This window comes from Hyaena hyaena, unplaced genomic scaffold (genome assembly GCF_003009895.1).
Source record: "Hyaena hyaena isolate Hyena2069 unplaced genomic scaffold, ASM300989v1 scaffold_3, whole genome shotgun sequence".
Taxonomy (NCBI): domain Eukaryota; kingdom Metazoa; phylum Chordata; class Mammalia; order Carnivora; family Hyaenidae; genus Hyaena; species Hyaena hyaena.
This window is the reverse complement of record NW_024080635.1, coordinates 6,921,544-6,938,224: the sequence shown is the minus strand read 5'-3', so window position 1 is coordinate 6,938,224 and position 16,681 is coordinate 6,921,544. Positions and strand designations below refer to the sequence as shown.

The 16,681-nt window shown below is 48.1% G+C and overlaps 1 protein-coding gene and 1 long non-coding RNA gene across 3 annotated transcripts in view; both read right to left on the bottom strand.

Annotated features, from left to right (window-relative positions):
* PAFAH2 (platelet activating factor acetylhydrolase 2) overlaps window positions 1–4,042 on the bottom strand; it is a 30,110-nt gene extending 26,068 nt beyond the window's left edge. The window contains exon 1 of one of the 2 annotated variants that reach the window (XM_039232456.1): window positions 3,902–4,042. Coding sequence is in view for 1 of the 2 variants with exons in the window: in XM_039232446.1 (XP_039088377.1) it covers window positions 1,630–1,632 (3 nt within the window). In the remaining variant the exon portion in view is untranslated. Of the gene's footprint in view, window positions 1–1,629; window positions 1,649–3,901 lie in introns of those variants that run through there. The other variant, XM_039232446.1, reaches the window with a different exon arrangement.
* Window positions 4,043–4,707: 665 nt separating this feature from the next.
* LOC120232045 lies at window positions 4,708–12,385 on the bottom strand. The gene is made up of 3 exons (XR_005528481.1): window positions 12,171–12,385; window positions 11,410–11,572; window positions 4,708–5,452 (listed from the first exon to the last, which is right to left on the bottom strand). It is a non-coding gene; the product is annotated as an uncharacterized LOC120232045 (long non-coding RNA).
* Window positions 12,386–16,681: the final 4,296 nt, after the last annotated feature.

Below are 16,681 nucleotides of genomic sequence, written 5' to 3'. Positions count from 1 at the left end.
AGAGAGTGCGAACGGGTGAGGGAGAGAATCCAAAGCAGGCTCCGTGCTATCTGCGGATAACCTGACAGGGGGCTGAACTCACAAACTGTGAGCTCATGACCTGAACCAAAATCAGAGTTGGACGCTCAACCGACTGAGCCACCCAAGCGCCCGAGAATCCAATTCCTTTTAAAAAGAAACTGGGCTCCTGATGTAGTCAGTGGACTGGTTAGCCAGGGTGAAACTGAGCAGGCGCTGCTTAGTCTCACACCCTGATCTTTTCCCCTGGTCTTTGAGGGTGTAACCAACGGAAGGCCTATTCAGGGAAACAGGACACATGTCACCCACATGACAGTGAAGCAGCTCCGAGTTCTAACTGCCATCAAAGAGGGTCAGATAAGAGGATCAGATAGATGTAGGAGTTGTAAGAAAGCTCACTTCTGTAGCTTTGCAGTGGAGAGCAGGGGAAGTCGGCAAAAGTTAATTTTCAAGAAGAAAGTGTGTATGGTAAGACACAGAGGTAAGAAAGCACACATGAGAAACAGACAGTCGTTAGTGAGGGATGCAAGGTGAGAAAACAAAGGTGTGACAGATATGGAGGGTAGCAGTCTCTCAAGTGCTAGGCTAAGGAACTGGAATCTACCCTGGAAATGAGGTTGTGGAAATGAGTGATATTAAGTCTGAAAGAGCCAAGCTTGAGCCCAGCAACTTTGCTGCCTAGCTTTCTTACCTTGGGCAGAAAAGCTGATCTCACTAAGCCTGATTCCCCATCAGTACAATGGGATGCTACCCATCCTCATAGGGTTGCTAGGGAGATCAAACGAAATAATGCTTTTAAAGCACCTAGTATAGTACCTGGCTCTTATGAAGTATCCAGGAAATATTTGTTGATTGAGTGAAATGTAGAAACAACAGGATTTGGCAACTGAGTGGATTTATGGACGCAAGGGAGGGAGAAGAGCCAAAGATGAGTCAGGTCTCAGGACTGGGTGATCAGAATGATAGTAGCTTCGTACAGGAAAAGATTTTGGTCTTACTGCATATAAAGAATGGTGCTTGGGATAGGAATCAGGATGAGTGGAGTTTAACAGACGGGAAGTAGAACACTGGTAGTTCCTGGAAGGGTCATTAACTAAGTTTGGAAATAAATACAAACTAAAGCTAATTGGCCAGAGTGAGGCATACCCAACAATGAATCTGCATCCCCTGGGCTCACATTAACTGATGTCCAAGGAAGAGGGCGAGACGGGGGAAATCCAGTTTTGCCTACAAGACACTCACACAGAGTATCCAGAGTCATTTCTAATAAATGCCATATAATTTCCCAAGGAAATCAGCCCAGGTGCCTCTACCTTGCTTTGCTGACCTCATCCAAACAATTCAAGGTGGAACCTATCTAGAAGCCTCTCTATCCATGAAACCTACCCCATCCGTCAAGGCCCAGCGACATCCCTGGTTCCTTGTGCTTTCCCAAGTCCTTCCATTTTCCCTCCTATCAAATCTAAGCACTGTCTACATCCCTCAGCTCGTAACCAATCATGGGCTGCTTTAGGACAGCTCTTGATTACTCCCTATTTCAGCACTTTTCAATCGGTGACTTGCCTATGAATAGTCCCAAGTAGAGCCTCGTCTAGAGTTTCCTGAACCTACCATCACAATCACCCAGGAAACATTAAAAAACATAGATTTTAGAGTCCTCATTTCCAGAGGTCAGTTTTTAAAAGCTGCCTGTGTTTCTCATCAGCAAGATTTGAGAATCTCCTGTCCAGAGGGAACATAGGACTTTTTATTCAGAGATGCACATATGCAAAAAATATTTACTGAGTGTATACAGTTTTCCAGCCCACCACTGTATAGTAATGAAATTATAATGACTAGGATTTTCACCTAGTTTAATCTCCATGGCCACCTAGAAGCATGTTCTTGCTGGTTACAAGGCTTATTGTAGTGCCCTGCATATAAAACTACTCTCAGTAATTAATTTATCCAATGAAACTGATTGAGTTTTTTACACACTTATCCTCATTTCTTTGGATATACTAGAGATAAAGGCTGTGTGTTATACTAAAAATGGCCAAACCATCTATCCTCATGCTTTCCCTATGTAGTAAGGACCCAATAAATGCTTCTTTATTTGGCTTTGATTTAAATCCCCTCAATTCTTTAATCTGCCTTTTTTACCTAAAAATAAGGCTATAGGGCATAGTGTAAAAGGCTTTGGCAACAGTCTGAATTCCAATTCTTTTTTTTTTTTTTAATTTTTTAATGTTTTATTTATTTCTAGGAGAGAGAGAGAGACAGTTTGAGCAGGGGAGGGTCAGAGAGAGAGGGAGCCACAGACTGAAACAGGCTCCAGGCTCCGAGCTGGCAGTCAGCACAGAGCCCTACACGGGGCTCAAACCCACGAACCGCGAGATCATGACCCAAGCGAAAGTCGGACGCTTAACCGACTAAGCCACCCAGGCGCCCCCTGAATTCCAATTCTTAACTGGATGTGATCTTGAGCAAGTTTCTTATGTTCTAAGCCTCTGATAATTTATCCATATGACAGAATAGTACTCATGAAGTTGTTGATGAAAATTAAATGAAATAATGTATATAAAGCACCTGAAATGTAGAAGGCACTAGAACTACAGATGGTAGCTCTGAGCCTAAGTTCTTTATAAGTAAAATGAAGTCACTTCTGGTTAAATTTAAATATGAAAATTGGTAATTGCCTATGGCTTGGTACATTTTAAGTCCCATAAGATGTTAAAAATTAATTAACAATGCTACGTCTCTCTTTCGCCATACCCAACCAAGGTCTCTTTCATTTTTTCTGGATTAAGCCCTTTGGGAAAATGGGTTCTTTCTTCCCAGGCTTTTTGGGTGGGAAACACCCAAGGTGAAACCACAGTGCACTAAAAAGGGCCACAGGAGCCCAGAAGGAATGGACAGGGCCCGCAATGCAGCTGTCCATCTCCTGCTGGGGCCCTGCTTCCAGTGAGCAGAAACCAACCACCCTTCTGTCCAGCTGTGTGGACTTTTCATCAGTGGCTGTTCCAGGACAGAGTCCACGATAAACACTTCTCTGGGGCTTCCTTTCAGACAAAGCTCTCTGGAAACCTAAAGCTCCTTGGTCTGACCTTTGGTCTCTGGAGGAAGTGAGGAAATATCCTGTTCTTAGAGAATAGAGGCACCAAGTGTTCAAGAGGCAGGCTTGAGTAACATGGGGGCAGAGATAGAAAAGGAGCCAAGATAAGAGTGTTCCAGGGCATTAATAATTATAATAAAAATAACCACGCTCCTTTGTGGAGGCTTTACAGTTTCAAAAGCCCTTTCACACATTAGCTTACTGGCTCCACAACACAGCTTCGCCCTAAGACCAGTTGGGCAATTACCATCTTCACTTTGTAATTGAAGAGCCTACCCCCAGAGGGATTGCTTGATGTGCCCAAGGTCACACAGCGAGTGAGCTGCAGAGGTGGTCTAGACCCCAGGTCGGCTGCGTCCAGGGCTCTTCCACTAGGAAGAAGGAATGCGACCCTTCTTCCACTACCATGAAAAACCAGAAAAGTGAGGATGAGAGAGAAAGCACATGGGAAGTGTGAAGCATAAAGAAGCCCAGTTTTCAGGGAGGTCACACTCTGTGCTCAAAGAGGGACCGGGGGCGGGCGGGGGGGGGGGGGGGGCGGGGGGGGGGGTCCTAGCACCAGAGCTCAATGTGGGATTCCAGGGCCGTTGGGAGTGAAGGAGCAGATGATAGTGGGAGGGTGAAGGGTGCGAGTGGATACTGGAGGTGTCTGAACAGGAGACAGAAAAAGATGAAGGATTAACGCGAACTTCCTCGGATCGAGACGAGCAGCCCCCAAAACCGGCTGGAGGATGAAAAAGTGGGCTCACACCTCAGTTCAGAACAAGAGCTTTCTCCAATCCAACTTACCCAGTCAAGTTGACCCCTCAGAAGTAGCCCAGAAGGTCAACTGACGGAAACCAAAAACTACTCCGGGGCTCGTAGTCCTTTGGTTGTTGTAGTTTCCAGAACTCACATTGGCGCCGTAAAGCATTCCCCTGTTGTCTGTCCGGAACTACAACTCCCGAGGTGCCTCGCTCGAGATTGTACATTACGACTCTAGAACTACAATTCCTAGAGTTCCACGCGGCCCCTCCTCGTTGGACGAAACCTCCCAAGGTCTGGGATGCGGCGCGATTCCTCCCCCTGGTGGTCTGAGGCGTCGCCACCACGATTACAAGACTCACGCGGAGGGTTACTTCTTATAGTCCCGGTTAGTAACCCTCCGCCTCACCGTTCCTCAAATAATTCCCGGGCGTGCCTAGAAATAGCAACGGCTTCCGTTTTATTCTCAAGGAGTTGAAGGGGAGAGGGAGGGTTGGAGCTTTTTTTTGAGCTTTTTTTTTGGCTCCCTCCCATTTTGCTTCCTGTGAGAGTATGAGACTGATCATTCAAATGAAGCGCACATTTCCTACTCATCCGTAACTTGTCGACAATTGTGATTTTCCATTGTCCTCCAGAAACTCACTGACAGAACAGGGACCAACCTGAGTGATCACTGGTACTGCCCGCCCTCAGCCCAGCCCTTCCATCCGTCATCGCTTTGCTGCGCCTGTGATGGTTCTTAGCGACACGTGGTGAATAAGATACTGTCCGTGGCCTCCAGTGAAATCACAATCTAGTGGAGGAGTTCAACAAATGAATTACAACACAGCCATATGGGCTCTAATGAAGGACACAGTGCGGGGTGTGGGAACCCGGAAAGGGGCACCTGCCCAGGCTTGGGAGAAATGGGATGGTGTCAGCAAGGCTTCTTAGAAATCTATGTTCAAATTAAGAACTGAAGGACTAGGATTTAGCCAGGAGTACAGGGATTGTGAAGAATATTTTACACTCAGGCACAAGAGCGTGAGGGATGCCACATCCTCGAGTCTTGTAAACTTCAGTAAGAAATTTGGATCATTCAAGCAACTTTAAAAACTTTCAACGGCTTCAGACTACTTACTGAACGAGATCCCAACTTCTTAGCTTTGATGCAGGCAGGCAGGGTCCGAAGACCTAAGGAGGGTCCTGCAGGAGTAGCCAAGAGGGTCCTTGGCTCCTCCACTCAGGATGGAAACCAAACTCGAGCCAGCAGGAGGTAAAAGCAGTTTATTGAAGATACAGGAAAAACAGACACAGACAGAGCATCTGGGAGACTCGGAAAGGAAAGGTGCATGAGTCTCGTCTTTGCTTGGGATCTGGGGGATTTATCGACAATTGTGATCTGATGCACGTGTCCTCTCAGACATCCAAGAACTGGTCGGCAAAAGGACAGGGTCCAGATGTCCATCATAAGTCACTCACTCCTTAGAGCCGGGGGTCTTGGCTTCGAGATGTCTAGTGCCAGTGGTCTGGAACATGCACTTGGTGGCTTTGTCCAGTAGTTCCTTAGAAAATATCTATTGTGCTGGAAGACTCCAAAGATATCATTAACTGTCCCTACAAGGAGAACATACAATAAAGCATCCATAGGGTGGGGATGCAGGTCCTAGCAAGAATAGAAGCCCAAAAGAGGCAAAAGGAAAAAAACAGCTTTTTTTCTCAAGAGATCCCTTCGGTTTCCCTGTCTGGACTTGGCATTGGAGATCCTCCTTGACCTGGCTTCCCACTACTTCCCCGGAAGTGTTGCTCATGCTTCTCCAACAGGGATCCCCTCTCTTCTGCTCTGCCTCCTGCTAGATCACCTCCTCGCCATTCTTGAAATGTACCAGGTTTTTGTTGTTACCTGCATGCTTTAAGTCATGCTCTTCCCTGCACTGGGTGCTACCCTGCCCAGTGGCCTGTCTAATCCTGTTCTTCCTTTAAAAGTCCACTAGGTCCTCCTCCCCATGAAGCTTCCCTGATTCCTCCAGTCCCAAAGGACCTCTGCCCATTCTCAGTTGCTGGAATCTTCTTGTGCACCTCTCATTTGGAGGCTTACCTCCCACTGCCTTGTGCCATGTCCTAGGTGGGAGGTCTTAACTCTCCAAGAAATTGTGAGCTCTCAGAGGCCAGGTGCTGAGTCCTACAGGTGACCCCCTCCCCCCATCTCACATACCCTCAGATCACCAGGGTCCAGAGTCCCTGTTTTAGGTTTCTTTAGGCTCACGTCTGCTCCAGACACGCTGTCACCACCACCATCCTTCCAGGAGCCAAGATAAACTCATCAGGAAAGAGTGATGGTAGCCCCGCACTGTGGTAATTAAGTCCTGGATTTAATTAAAGTTGCGGTGGGTGGCACTGACAGCAGAGTATAAAAAGCTTAGGGCAGATCCTAAAATGTTCTCTTTGGCGTTAATTAATCAGTGCTCTGCAGCTGCCCCAGCAGAGCCACGACTAACCAGAGTCCCTAATCCTGAGAGGCGCAGCTCACACCTCCTGTGTCTCCAACTCCCAGACCAGGCCGTGGAGAGTATTATTTGCTGGGCAACTGACTTTTAAACTTCCCAGGGACAGAGACGTCACAGCCTCCTTTACCTCTTTGGCCACTGTTAGGAAGATGTCTTGGGCCCAAACTCCTGTTGCAAAATGAAATACTTGAGTCCAATTGCATTTCCTTCTAATCTAGCCTTTTCTGGGATAAACAACCCAAATGATTTAAGTTTCTAGCAAGCATTTGACTTTCTAGGCTTTCGTCATAGATCCCGTCCTCCAGTGGCCCAAGTTTCCCTTCCAGTTGGCCACCATCTCACTCTAGACTTCTCCTTGTTGCCAAGTGACTGAACTGGTATTTAGGTGACTACTTTGGATTTCCTGTTAGCCCCCCCCCCCCAACCTGCTGAAGTTTTGGACAGCACTTTTTTAAATCAAACTATAATATGTATACAATAAAATGTGTAAAGTGCACTAATATTAAGTGTACGGCTTAATCCTTTTTCTAAAAAATTGGTGTAACCATCACTTAATTTGACATGTGAAACATTTCCAATACCCCAAAAGATTGTCTCATGTTCCTTCCCAGTTTATAACCACTCATCTCCCAAAGGGAACCACTATTTTTTTTTTCTATCAGCATCAACTAGTTTGGGGTAAGCAACATTTTGTAACTTTTGACAGTGATTTTTTTTTTGGTTTGTTTATTTTGAGAGAGAGAGAGAGAGAGAGAGAGGCAGAGAGAGAGGGAGAGCGTGAATCCCAAGCAGGCTCCATGCTTTCAGCGCATAGCCCAGTTCAGGGCTTAAACCCACAAACTGTGAGATCATGACCCAAGCTGAAATCAGGAATCGGATACTTAACCAACTGAGCCACCACGGCGCCCTGACAGTGATATTTATGCTCAAGATTCATCATTGGACGATACCTGTGTTGATGCCATTGCAGTAAAAGACCACCAGAATCACAGCTGTCATTGAATAAATTGGACACTCATTGCAATGAGAGAAAGCATACGTGAAAAGGCCATCTCAGAAGGAGAGGTATCAGAAAAGACTTAGAATTGGGGCTTTTGTTAAATGATTTCAAGGAGGCTTGAAGGAAGCAGGGCTTTGCTCTGGCTTGGATGCTGTCTGAAAGTAGAGGTGATTCTATGACCAGGGATCTTAATTTTATCTAGGAGGGGAAGAGTTCAGTAGTTCAGTAAAGTAAAAGCTGTCATTAGTAAGAAGCAGCAGTCTCTTTTGTTAGCCAGAATAGGGAATGGTTGATGTTTTTTTGTGGCTTGGACAATGTCCATATTTTTTTCAGACATGATTGTGGAGTGGTTCTGTTTGTATCTTGGTCCATCAGGGACACAGAGTGGCCTTGTCTGATTCGGATGTTCTATGAAATTGTTTCTGTTCAGCTTAGGTCACCAAGGCTCAAGTGTGAGTCCCAGAACAGCTTCTGAAGGTCAGGGGCTGCTTTCCTCTTGCTTATATACCATCATATGTTGTCGTCTGCTCTGGGCTGGGTGAATAGAAATTATTTGCCTTTGTGTCCTTAGGAACCTCATGGCCGGTCAGGAAATGGACAACAGAACAAATATATACCATTGGAAAGCACAGGGTCTGGGCCCCGGAGGTAAGCTACAGACTTTAATTCCAGATGTACCACTTTCTAACTGAAATCTTGGGCAATTACTGTTTCCAGGCCTCAGTTTCCTCATCTATAACAGGGACAACAATAGCATCTACATTATAGAATTGATGCCAGGATCAAACGAGCTAATCGACAGATCACTGGGTACTTAAATAGGTTGGATCTGGTAGGGGACAGAGGTGGATGCAAGTTTTGTGTCTTGAAGCTCATAGAATTCGAGGAGAACCTCTTTAAAAAGAATTTTAAATATGTTACTTTTTCAAAATTTGGGGGTTTTGTTTTTTTTAGTTTTTTTAATGTTTATTTATTTTTGAGAGAGAGACAGAACACAAGCGGGAGAGGGGCAGAGAGATGGAGACACAGAATCTGAAGCAGGCTCCAGGCTCTGAGCTGTCAGCACAGAGCCCAACACAGGGCTCGAACTTACAAACCATGAGATCATGACCTGAGCCAAAGCCAGACACTCAACCAGCTGAGCCACCCAGGTGCCCCATTGTTTTAAAATTTGTAAAACATGTGACCATATGAACACATTGCTAGATACCCTCCCAGGGCCTTGGAAGGGACTCTGAAGCTTAAACTGTATTAGCTTCACTATAACTCTGACCTTGGGAAGAGACAAAATTATGCAATATCTTCAATCTTTTCAAATCACTGCTTTCAAACAAGCTCTCCCAAAACACCCTTGTCCTGGCTGAAACCTCGAGTACTCTTAGCTCTTTCTTATATCATAGCCTGGAAGTTCGTAGGCTAGCGTTCGAGGAAGGGACTTGGGTCCTGCTCTGAATATAGCTGTGCCTACTATTTTCAGCATTGGGCCCCAGCTGGAGTCCAGATGAATTTGGCAAGATCTTTAACATCCTGTTAACAGATAGAGTATATACTTAATAAAGTATTAAGTATAAAGTCTTCAGGAGTTTACTTGGCCTTGGCAACGGCCTACTTCCCAGAATTTCTCATCAAAAATGGTTCTTGGAGGCTAAGCCAGTTCAGGGATGCCCAGAGGCCAATAAAGTCCTTCTCTATTATTATTAATATAATAATTCTTCCATTCAAAAATTACTGCATATCTATTATGTGGCAGACACTGTCCTCAACACTGGAAATCAAGTGGTGCATCTAGAGATTAATGCCCTACCCACATGGTGCTTTCATTCTAGTGGAGAGAGACAGATAACAAACATATATAACCAAGATAATCATATGTTATGTTAGATGCTCTACAGGAAACAGACAGGATGCTTTGATGGAGATCAATAGAATGGTCAGAGAAGGATTCTATGAAGATAGGGCATTTGTGCCGAGCTCAACCATACCTACCCTTTCTTGATTGTTTACTATGTGTCAGACATGTCACATGTCTGACATTTCCAATACTTTATGTCATTTAATCCTCCTGGGAAGTATATCATGGTCTTTCTACTTTTCAGACAAGACAGAGGCTCAAAGAGGTAACAGCAGTGTTAATGCCGGCCTCATCTCCCCTAATCCCTTCTCTGAGTTCTGATTGCCACTGCGGTACTTTGCAGCACACCTGAGGGCCCCTCCACCCAAAGCCCAGCTTCTGCTTGCTTCCTTGCCGGAGGGCTTTCTTAGGCATCAGTGAGCCAGGAAGGGGAAGGGAGCGGCTGTGTTCCATACCCCAAGGGCAACCTTCAGCTATCAAGGAAGTTGGTGCCTCCCTATCCTGAGCTAAGGTGATTTTGAGGTGCATTTCACACAGTCTTTCAGAGAGGCCCTGGGGACACCGAACCCAGTGGCTCCTGGAAGCAAACCTCACATGAACAAGCTCCCAAGCCCCGGCCTGTATTTATTAGCTTTTCTCCACTCCTGGACTCACCTCCTCGGCGCCTTTACTTTTGCTTCTTGATATCACTTCTCAAATAGCCTACAAGTACCTAAGTCTCAGGGTCTGTTTTTTTTTTTTTTTAATATTTTTATTTATTTCTAGGAGAGAGAGAGAGAGACAGCGTGAGCAGGGGAGGGTCAGAGAGAGAGGGAGACACAGACTCCGAAATAGGCTCCAGGCTCCGAGCTGGCAGTCAGCACAGAGCCCGACGCGGGGCTCGAACCCACGAACCGTGAGATCATGACCTAAGCGAAAGTCAGACGCTTAACCGACTAAGCCATCCAGGCGCCCCTCTCAGGGTCTGTTTTTGAGGGGACTCAAGCTAAGACAGAGCCGAAATGACTTTCCTAAGGCCACCCAACCAAGTGGCAGAACTGCAATGTGAATCTGGGTTCACATGGTTCACACTCCACAGTCCTTACCGCTGTGCCCCATAACAATGAGCCTGAAGATGAAACCCAAGCCCCTCTAGCCCTACCCCAGGCCCCTCCCATCCTGACCTCTCCTGCCTTGCCCCCAGACTCCTCATTCGCAGCCACCTCTTGCTCCAGACACAGCTGACTGCTTGGGGACATAGCGTTCTCCCATCCTGCCATGCCTTGTCAGCCTCCGTGCCTTTGCAAGTGCTGTGTCCTCTGCTGAAACACATGTTGAGCCCACTGTGGTCCATCCCTGTGCTCTCCACCTGACGAACTCCAGCAGTGAGTGGCTGGCACGGATAAGAATCACTTTTGTGTCCAATGCTCGGCATGCATGCTCTTAATCCACTGATACCATAATTCTGAGATGTTAGTAGTGCCATTCTCAGTTCGCACGTCAGGAAACAGGGTTCACGGAGGCCAGATGACTTCCCCAAGGTCTTATAGTTAATGACTGGCAAAGCCAGGACCAAAACCCAGGTCTACCAGTTTTGCTACTATGCCTTGTGTCCGGCATGAGAGAACGGGTAAGCATTGAGGTCACTGAGGTTATTCCAACATCTTCCCTCTGTCAGACCTAACTCTACAGCTAAAAGGACATCCCTCAAGGCAGTCACCAGATCACCTGGCTGAGAGGCACAGGGACGATGGAGCCCAGAGTAAGAAGGCCAGGCTGAGGGGGCTTCCTGCAAAGGAAGGGGCTGGGCATCCGGCCCACCCGCACCTGGGAGGGGAAAACTGGTGAAGGCATCACCCTTTCCTACTTCCTGGCTCCTTCTATGTCTTCAGGAGTTTACTTGGCCTTGGCAATGGCCTACTTCCCAGAATTTCTCATCAAAAATGGTTCTTGGAGGCTAAGCCAGTTCAGGGATGCCCAGAGGCCAAAGAGGTTTAATTCCCACTTTCAATTTTTTTCTTCCTGGCCCCCAGCCTTGTTATCAAGGCCGTCAGATGTCTGGTAAAGGCTCGCCAACCTGCAGAACATGAACTGGCCTGGTAGGTACCAAGTTCACGGCAGGTTTGGGAAAAGGGGGTTGGGTAGGGGTGGAGCCCTTACTAGCAATGCCATGCCAGTCCTTACTTAAAATCCTTTTAAGGCTTTTGGCCTCCACAACTAAGCTCGCAGTCCTTACCGGAAGCTCTTCACGATCTGAGTCAACTTCCTTCAGCCAGTCAGATTCGTTCTTCCTTCTGCAAAGTGACCGCCTGGTCCCCGCATGTGCTCAGCCACCTCCATGTGTTTCTGCTGTTTCCATTTGGATCTCCTGCACCATTCCCAACTGCTTCCTGTCCCATCTTCCAAACTCAGCAGAGATGTCACTTCCTCTGGGGAATCCTGGCTGAATTCTCCCTGTGCCCTGGGGTGCTCCCCTAACACACGCTGACATCCTTGTGACAGGTCTGCCTTCCCACCCAGCCAGGGACTGCTTGAGGACAAGGATGCGGCCTTATTCACCTCCACGGGCCTGGCCCAGCTCCTGGCACAGTTGGTTAAGAGAATGAGCGAATGAGCAAGAGACACCCAGAGCAGGGCTTGAAACAGGAGTGCCTTTGGGATCCAAGCAACTCAAGCGAGTTGGTGTAATATGATAGGGAGCAGAAAGGATGCTGTGAAACTGGACAGAGTGACTTGCCTACAGGAATTTGAATCTGATGAAAGAAAATGCGTGAGTGAAATTCAGCCCCTGTTACCAACAACAGCAACAGCTAATTATGAACTTACTCTGTGCCGGGAAAGAAGGTACAGTGGCTCAGAGTGTGGACTCTGGAAATGGACTGCCAGGTTTGGGTCCCAACCCTCCCACCTGTTAGCTGTGAGACTTGGGTCATGTCACTTAACTTCTCTGAGCCTCACTTACCTCACTTGCAAAATGGAAATAATATTAACACCTACCTTATGGAGTTGTAGTGAGGATTCAAAGAGTGAAGACCTGGAAAGTAAATATGGGGCCTGGCACACGGAAAACACCTAGGAAGCACTACTATTATTATTCCATGACGGCCAGTGTTCAGAGAAGGCCTCTCCATGAAGGCGACATATCCACAGAGCCCTGTGTGCTGGAACCCTTGCTGAGCTCTGGGAGAAGATTGTTCTAGGAAGAGGGAAGAGCCAGGGGAAAGATCCAGCAAAATGGCTTTGCTGGGTCTGAGGAGTTGAGAGAAGGCAGTGGGCTGGAGTGCAGTGAGTCAGAGAGGAGGGCTGGAGACCAGGCCTGCATGGGAGGCAAAGGCCAATGTAATGATACACACACACACACACACACACACACACACACACACACACACGAAATTTGGGTGGGCCTGGACTAGGTGGGGGCAGGAGCTGGGAGCCAGGCTACTGTCAGGGTTTGTTTCGAGGTAGGGCCAACGGGACCGGATGGACATCTCATGAAGATGCTGTTTGGATTGCAGGAAGCAACTTGCAAGGGGCCCCTCCTGTCCTTATTGCCGAGTTTCACGCCTGCATTTCCTCCCCCAGTTATGGCCTGTACTATCTCACGCTTCTGATGTTAATGAAGAGACTCTAGGAAATGATACTTCCAGATTAGAGATGGAAATAAAGTGTCTAACACCGTGCCTGGCACATAGTAGGTAATCAACAAATAAACAGTTCTTTTTCCTTCCATAACGGAAAGTATAAAGTCCAGCAGGTCTAATGTCAGACAGATCATGGTTTGGTCCTGGCTCTATGATCTACTAGCTAGGTGACCCTAGACAAGTGATTTCATCTCTCTGCATCTCCTTTCCCTAATCCAGAAGCAGAGATGCGAGCACTAGCTCTTCGGGTGGTTGCAGGGATTAAATGAGGTGATAGAGGGAGCCCAGCCCTTGCATGCGCTCCCATCAATTACAGCAATAATAACCTTGTGTTAAGGAATGTCAGTCTGGGCCAGGTTTCCCGAGGTGGGGCCAAGACTCCCAGAGAAATGGTACTGAGCCCCCTTCATCCCCTCCTTGAAGCCCACCTCCGGGCCAAATTCCTGCCCCTAGCTCCTAGTCCTTGCTGGGCACCTCCTCAAAGAGCCAACAGAAAGCTGTGTTTACTCTGCCAAGCGGCATCCCTGGGGAGGGAGGAGAGGAGAAATAAATCTTCCTCCCTTGGCTTTGAAAAGCAGGCCGTTAATTACCTGGGGTTCCAAGCAGCCCAACCGCTATGTAAACACTTGCTAAGCTGGCCTGTCTATTAACCCCTTGGCACCCAGGGCTGAGGTGGAGGATTCTGGGTGTGGGCATCTCTGGGAGGGTCGAGGAAATGAGGCAGCTGGGCATGGCTCTGGAGCCTTCTGAGAGGGACTAATTCAAGTGAAACACTCAGGAGGGTGGAATGGAATGACTATGACCGGGGTTTGAAATTTCCTTTACTTGGCCTGTCCAGTCCTGGCCAGCTGTCCCCCAGCCCCTACTCCAACACCCCTGTCCCAGGAATACAGGCCCCAAAGGAGTAGCCAGGACTGAGAGGTCAGCCTGCAGTTTCAGGCAGGGACGGTGTCCTGTTTGTGAGTGGCTAGACCAGAATGCCTGCTTACCTCAATCCCCTCTGGCTTTCTCCAGCTAATAGACACCCAGCCAAGAGAAGCAGAGAGCCATCTCCCAGGGGCAGAGGTCCCAGACCCTGGGCTGTGTCTATGTGTGGCTGGTTAGAGGGTATCCTTGGCTGATCATAATTATTCACGTGTGCACATGTCTGTCCAGTTTCTGAGCACTTTCTCACGTGTTGTCTCCTTCAGCCAGCTCCAAGATAAACCTCTGAAGCAGGAATTAGCCCCCTGTGAAGCAGTGGTTCAAATCTAGGCTGGTACTCACTGGCTGTGTAGCCTTGGGGCAGTCACTTCACCTCTCTGAACCTCACTAATGTCACCTCTTCAACGGGGAGAACAGACGCCCATGCTGGCAGCTTTACTATGAGGCTCAAATGCAATCATGGATTCAAAGAGCTCAATAGTGTCTGGCACATGGTGAGCAAATGCATGGCCCCTCCCTTGAAGTTCCTTGAATTTCTCTCTTGAATTTTACAGAAGAGTAAATTGAAGTTCACTGAGCAATCAAATTATAATCTTCCAAGTGTTAAAAAAAAAAAAAAAAAAAAGATCACACCAGTGCATAGCGAGTGTGCGTCAAAGTCGTATTTCACTCATTTATAAGGAAACTATAGGATGGAGCTGGTTCAGGGATCTTAGTGAGGATTAGAGATAAAGCACAGAGAAGGCTGCAATAAGATTGCTAGTCAGATTCTAACCCAGCAAATACCCTACAGGGCATGATTTATACCCTTTGGAAAGATCTCTACTGGTCAGAAATCATTGGTATTGCTATTTGTATTGTTATTTGTGTCTTTTGTGTTCTACAACTTAGTGTCTTGGCTATGATACTGATAAAATGTCTGGTTCTGAAGACATAGCGGGCTTTTGGGGGCTTCTTGGATGAGGCCCCAGGGGAATGCTGACGGTTCACACAGTCTCCTCATTGCCTCGTCTCCAGGTTTTGTATATTTTTCCTTACAAAGTCAAGTGTTCATAGGATGGGAAAAGGAAGGACTGGCCTCCCAAACTTCCAAATGATTTCTGGGTAAGAATTCCAGGTCTTTTTGCTCTTAATAGCTAGTCCTATTCCTATGTTAGGCTGATGGTAAGAAATTGGGGTCCGGGGGCACCTGAGTGGTGCAGTCAGTTAGGCAACTGACTTTGGCTCAAGTCATGATCTCACAGTTTGTGAGTTCAAGCCCAATGTCAGGCTCTGTGCTGACAGCTCAGAGCCTGGAGCCTGCTTCAGATTCTGTGTCTCCATCTCTCTCTGCCCCTCCCCTTCTCGTGCTCTACCTCAAAGAAAAATAAACACTAAAAAAAATTATAATAAAAATAAAAAAGAAGAAGAAGAAACTGAGGTCCAGAAAAGGGGTGTGACTTGTCCAAAGTCACACAGCTGTACCTGGGGGAGTGGCAGAGGCCAGAGCCTGATTTCACTGACTCCCATCCCCAGATCCCCTGGGCAGCTTCCATGGTCCCGCCCCAGGTCTGGGTTCCAGGTCTGAGTTCTCCACGATAGGCCAGAATTGCTTTGCATCTTGGTGGCGCCTGAGGGGGGAAACCCGCTTTAGCTGGAGCTGGATCGAGATATGAGTCCTGTGGGGAATGGCCATTAGGGGCTATCTGTGCTCCAGCAAGTGAGAGCTGGGACCCTTGAGCCTCTCATGGCCTCCAGCCCCCAACACTTGTGAATTCTGCAGTGAGACACCCAGAAAGCTCAGGGCTGGAGGAAAAAACAGCAACAGACAAGAAGCAGCAGATGGGTTGCCATGGTGATCACCTCCTGGAGCTCCAAGCATCTTGCTTTCTGAACAGAGATGGAGGTGTAGCCAGAAGAACATGGGCACAGGAGAGAAAGCCCAAGTCCTAGCCCTGATCCACCCCAGAGGGACAGCTTGGTGCATGCCGACTCACCTCCCCCTGGGTTGGAGGAGGGCATAGGAGACCCATTCGTTAGGTGCCTGCTTTGTGCCAGGCATGGCGTGTTGAAGGTTGTCCATTCGTGATCTCATATAATCCTCTTCCCGGGAAGCCTTTGAGGAGTATGCTCTTATCAGCATTGTAGAGAGAGGGAAACAGCAGCACAGGGAGGTGAAGTAACTTACACAGGAACATACAGCTTTTAGGAGCACCTGAGCCAATGCTCCAGACCCCTTTCTCTTGGAAGACTAGCTACATTCCACCTAGAAATTTCAGGTCCGTTCCAGAGAAGGAAAGATGGGACGGAGGCAGAAGCAGGGTGCAAAGAGGGAATACTCCAGATCAAACACAGTGATGTTAGCCCCCACTTTCTGCCTGGGCGCTTGGCCAGTGTGTTACCTGGCGCCTCGGGCAGGAAGCAAGCCCACACTCAGGCGGCCCCCGGGCTGTGTGATGCCGTTATGGCTACGAAGCCAACACTGCTGTGCTCCGGCTCTGGGATCCATCCAGGGCTCCTCTTCGTCTCCAGTGCACATCAAAGCTGCTTCAGCCCTGTAGGAAACAAGAGTGCTGCCTTCTCCCAGAAGCCTCCCCACGCCCAGGCCTTCTCCAGAGCCAGAGCCGAGGCCTACTCCTTCTTCCTCCTCACTGCTGCCCCTTTCCTCCTGCCCTGTCCCACCCCCCTCTCCCCAAAGTGTTGGCTACTGTGCCATTGATCAGAGCCCAGCTATAGGACGGGAGCTCCTGGTGCCTTCGATGAGCCTGGAAGAGCTTGGTGGAGGGCCCAGGGCTTGGGGCAGAGCCCAGCTGCATATTTTTAGCATGAGCCCAGCTCAGTCCTGTCTGCCTGGATCCCTGCCTTCTCCTCCTCCATCCAAGCTGCAGGGCAGCCCTGTGAATCACAGGCCAGATGAGGCCAGGGCCCGGCCAGCCTGTGAGCCTCCCTTGCAGACCCGAAGGT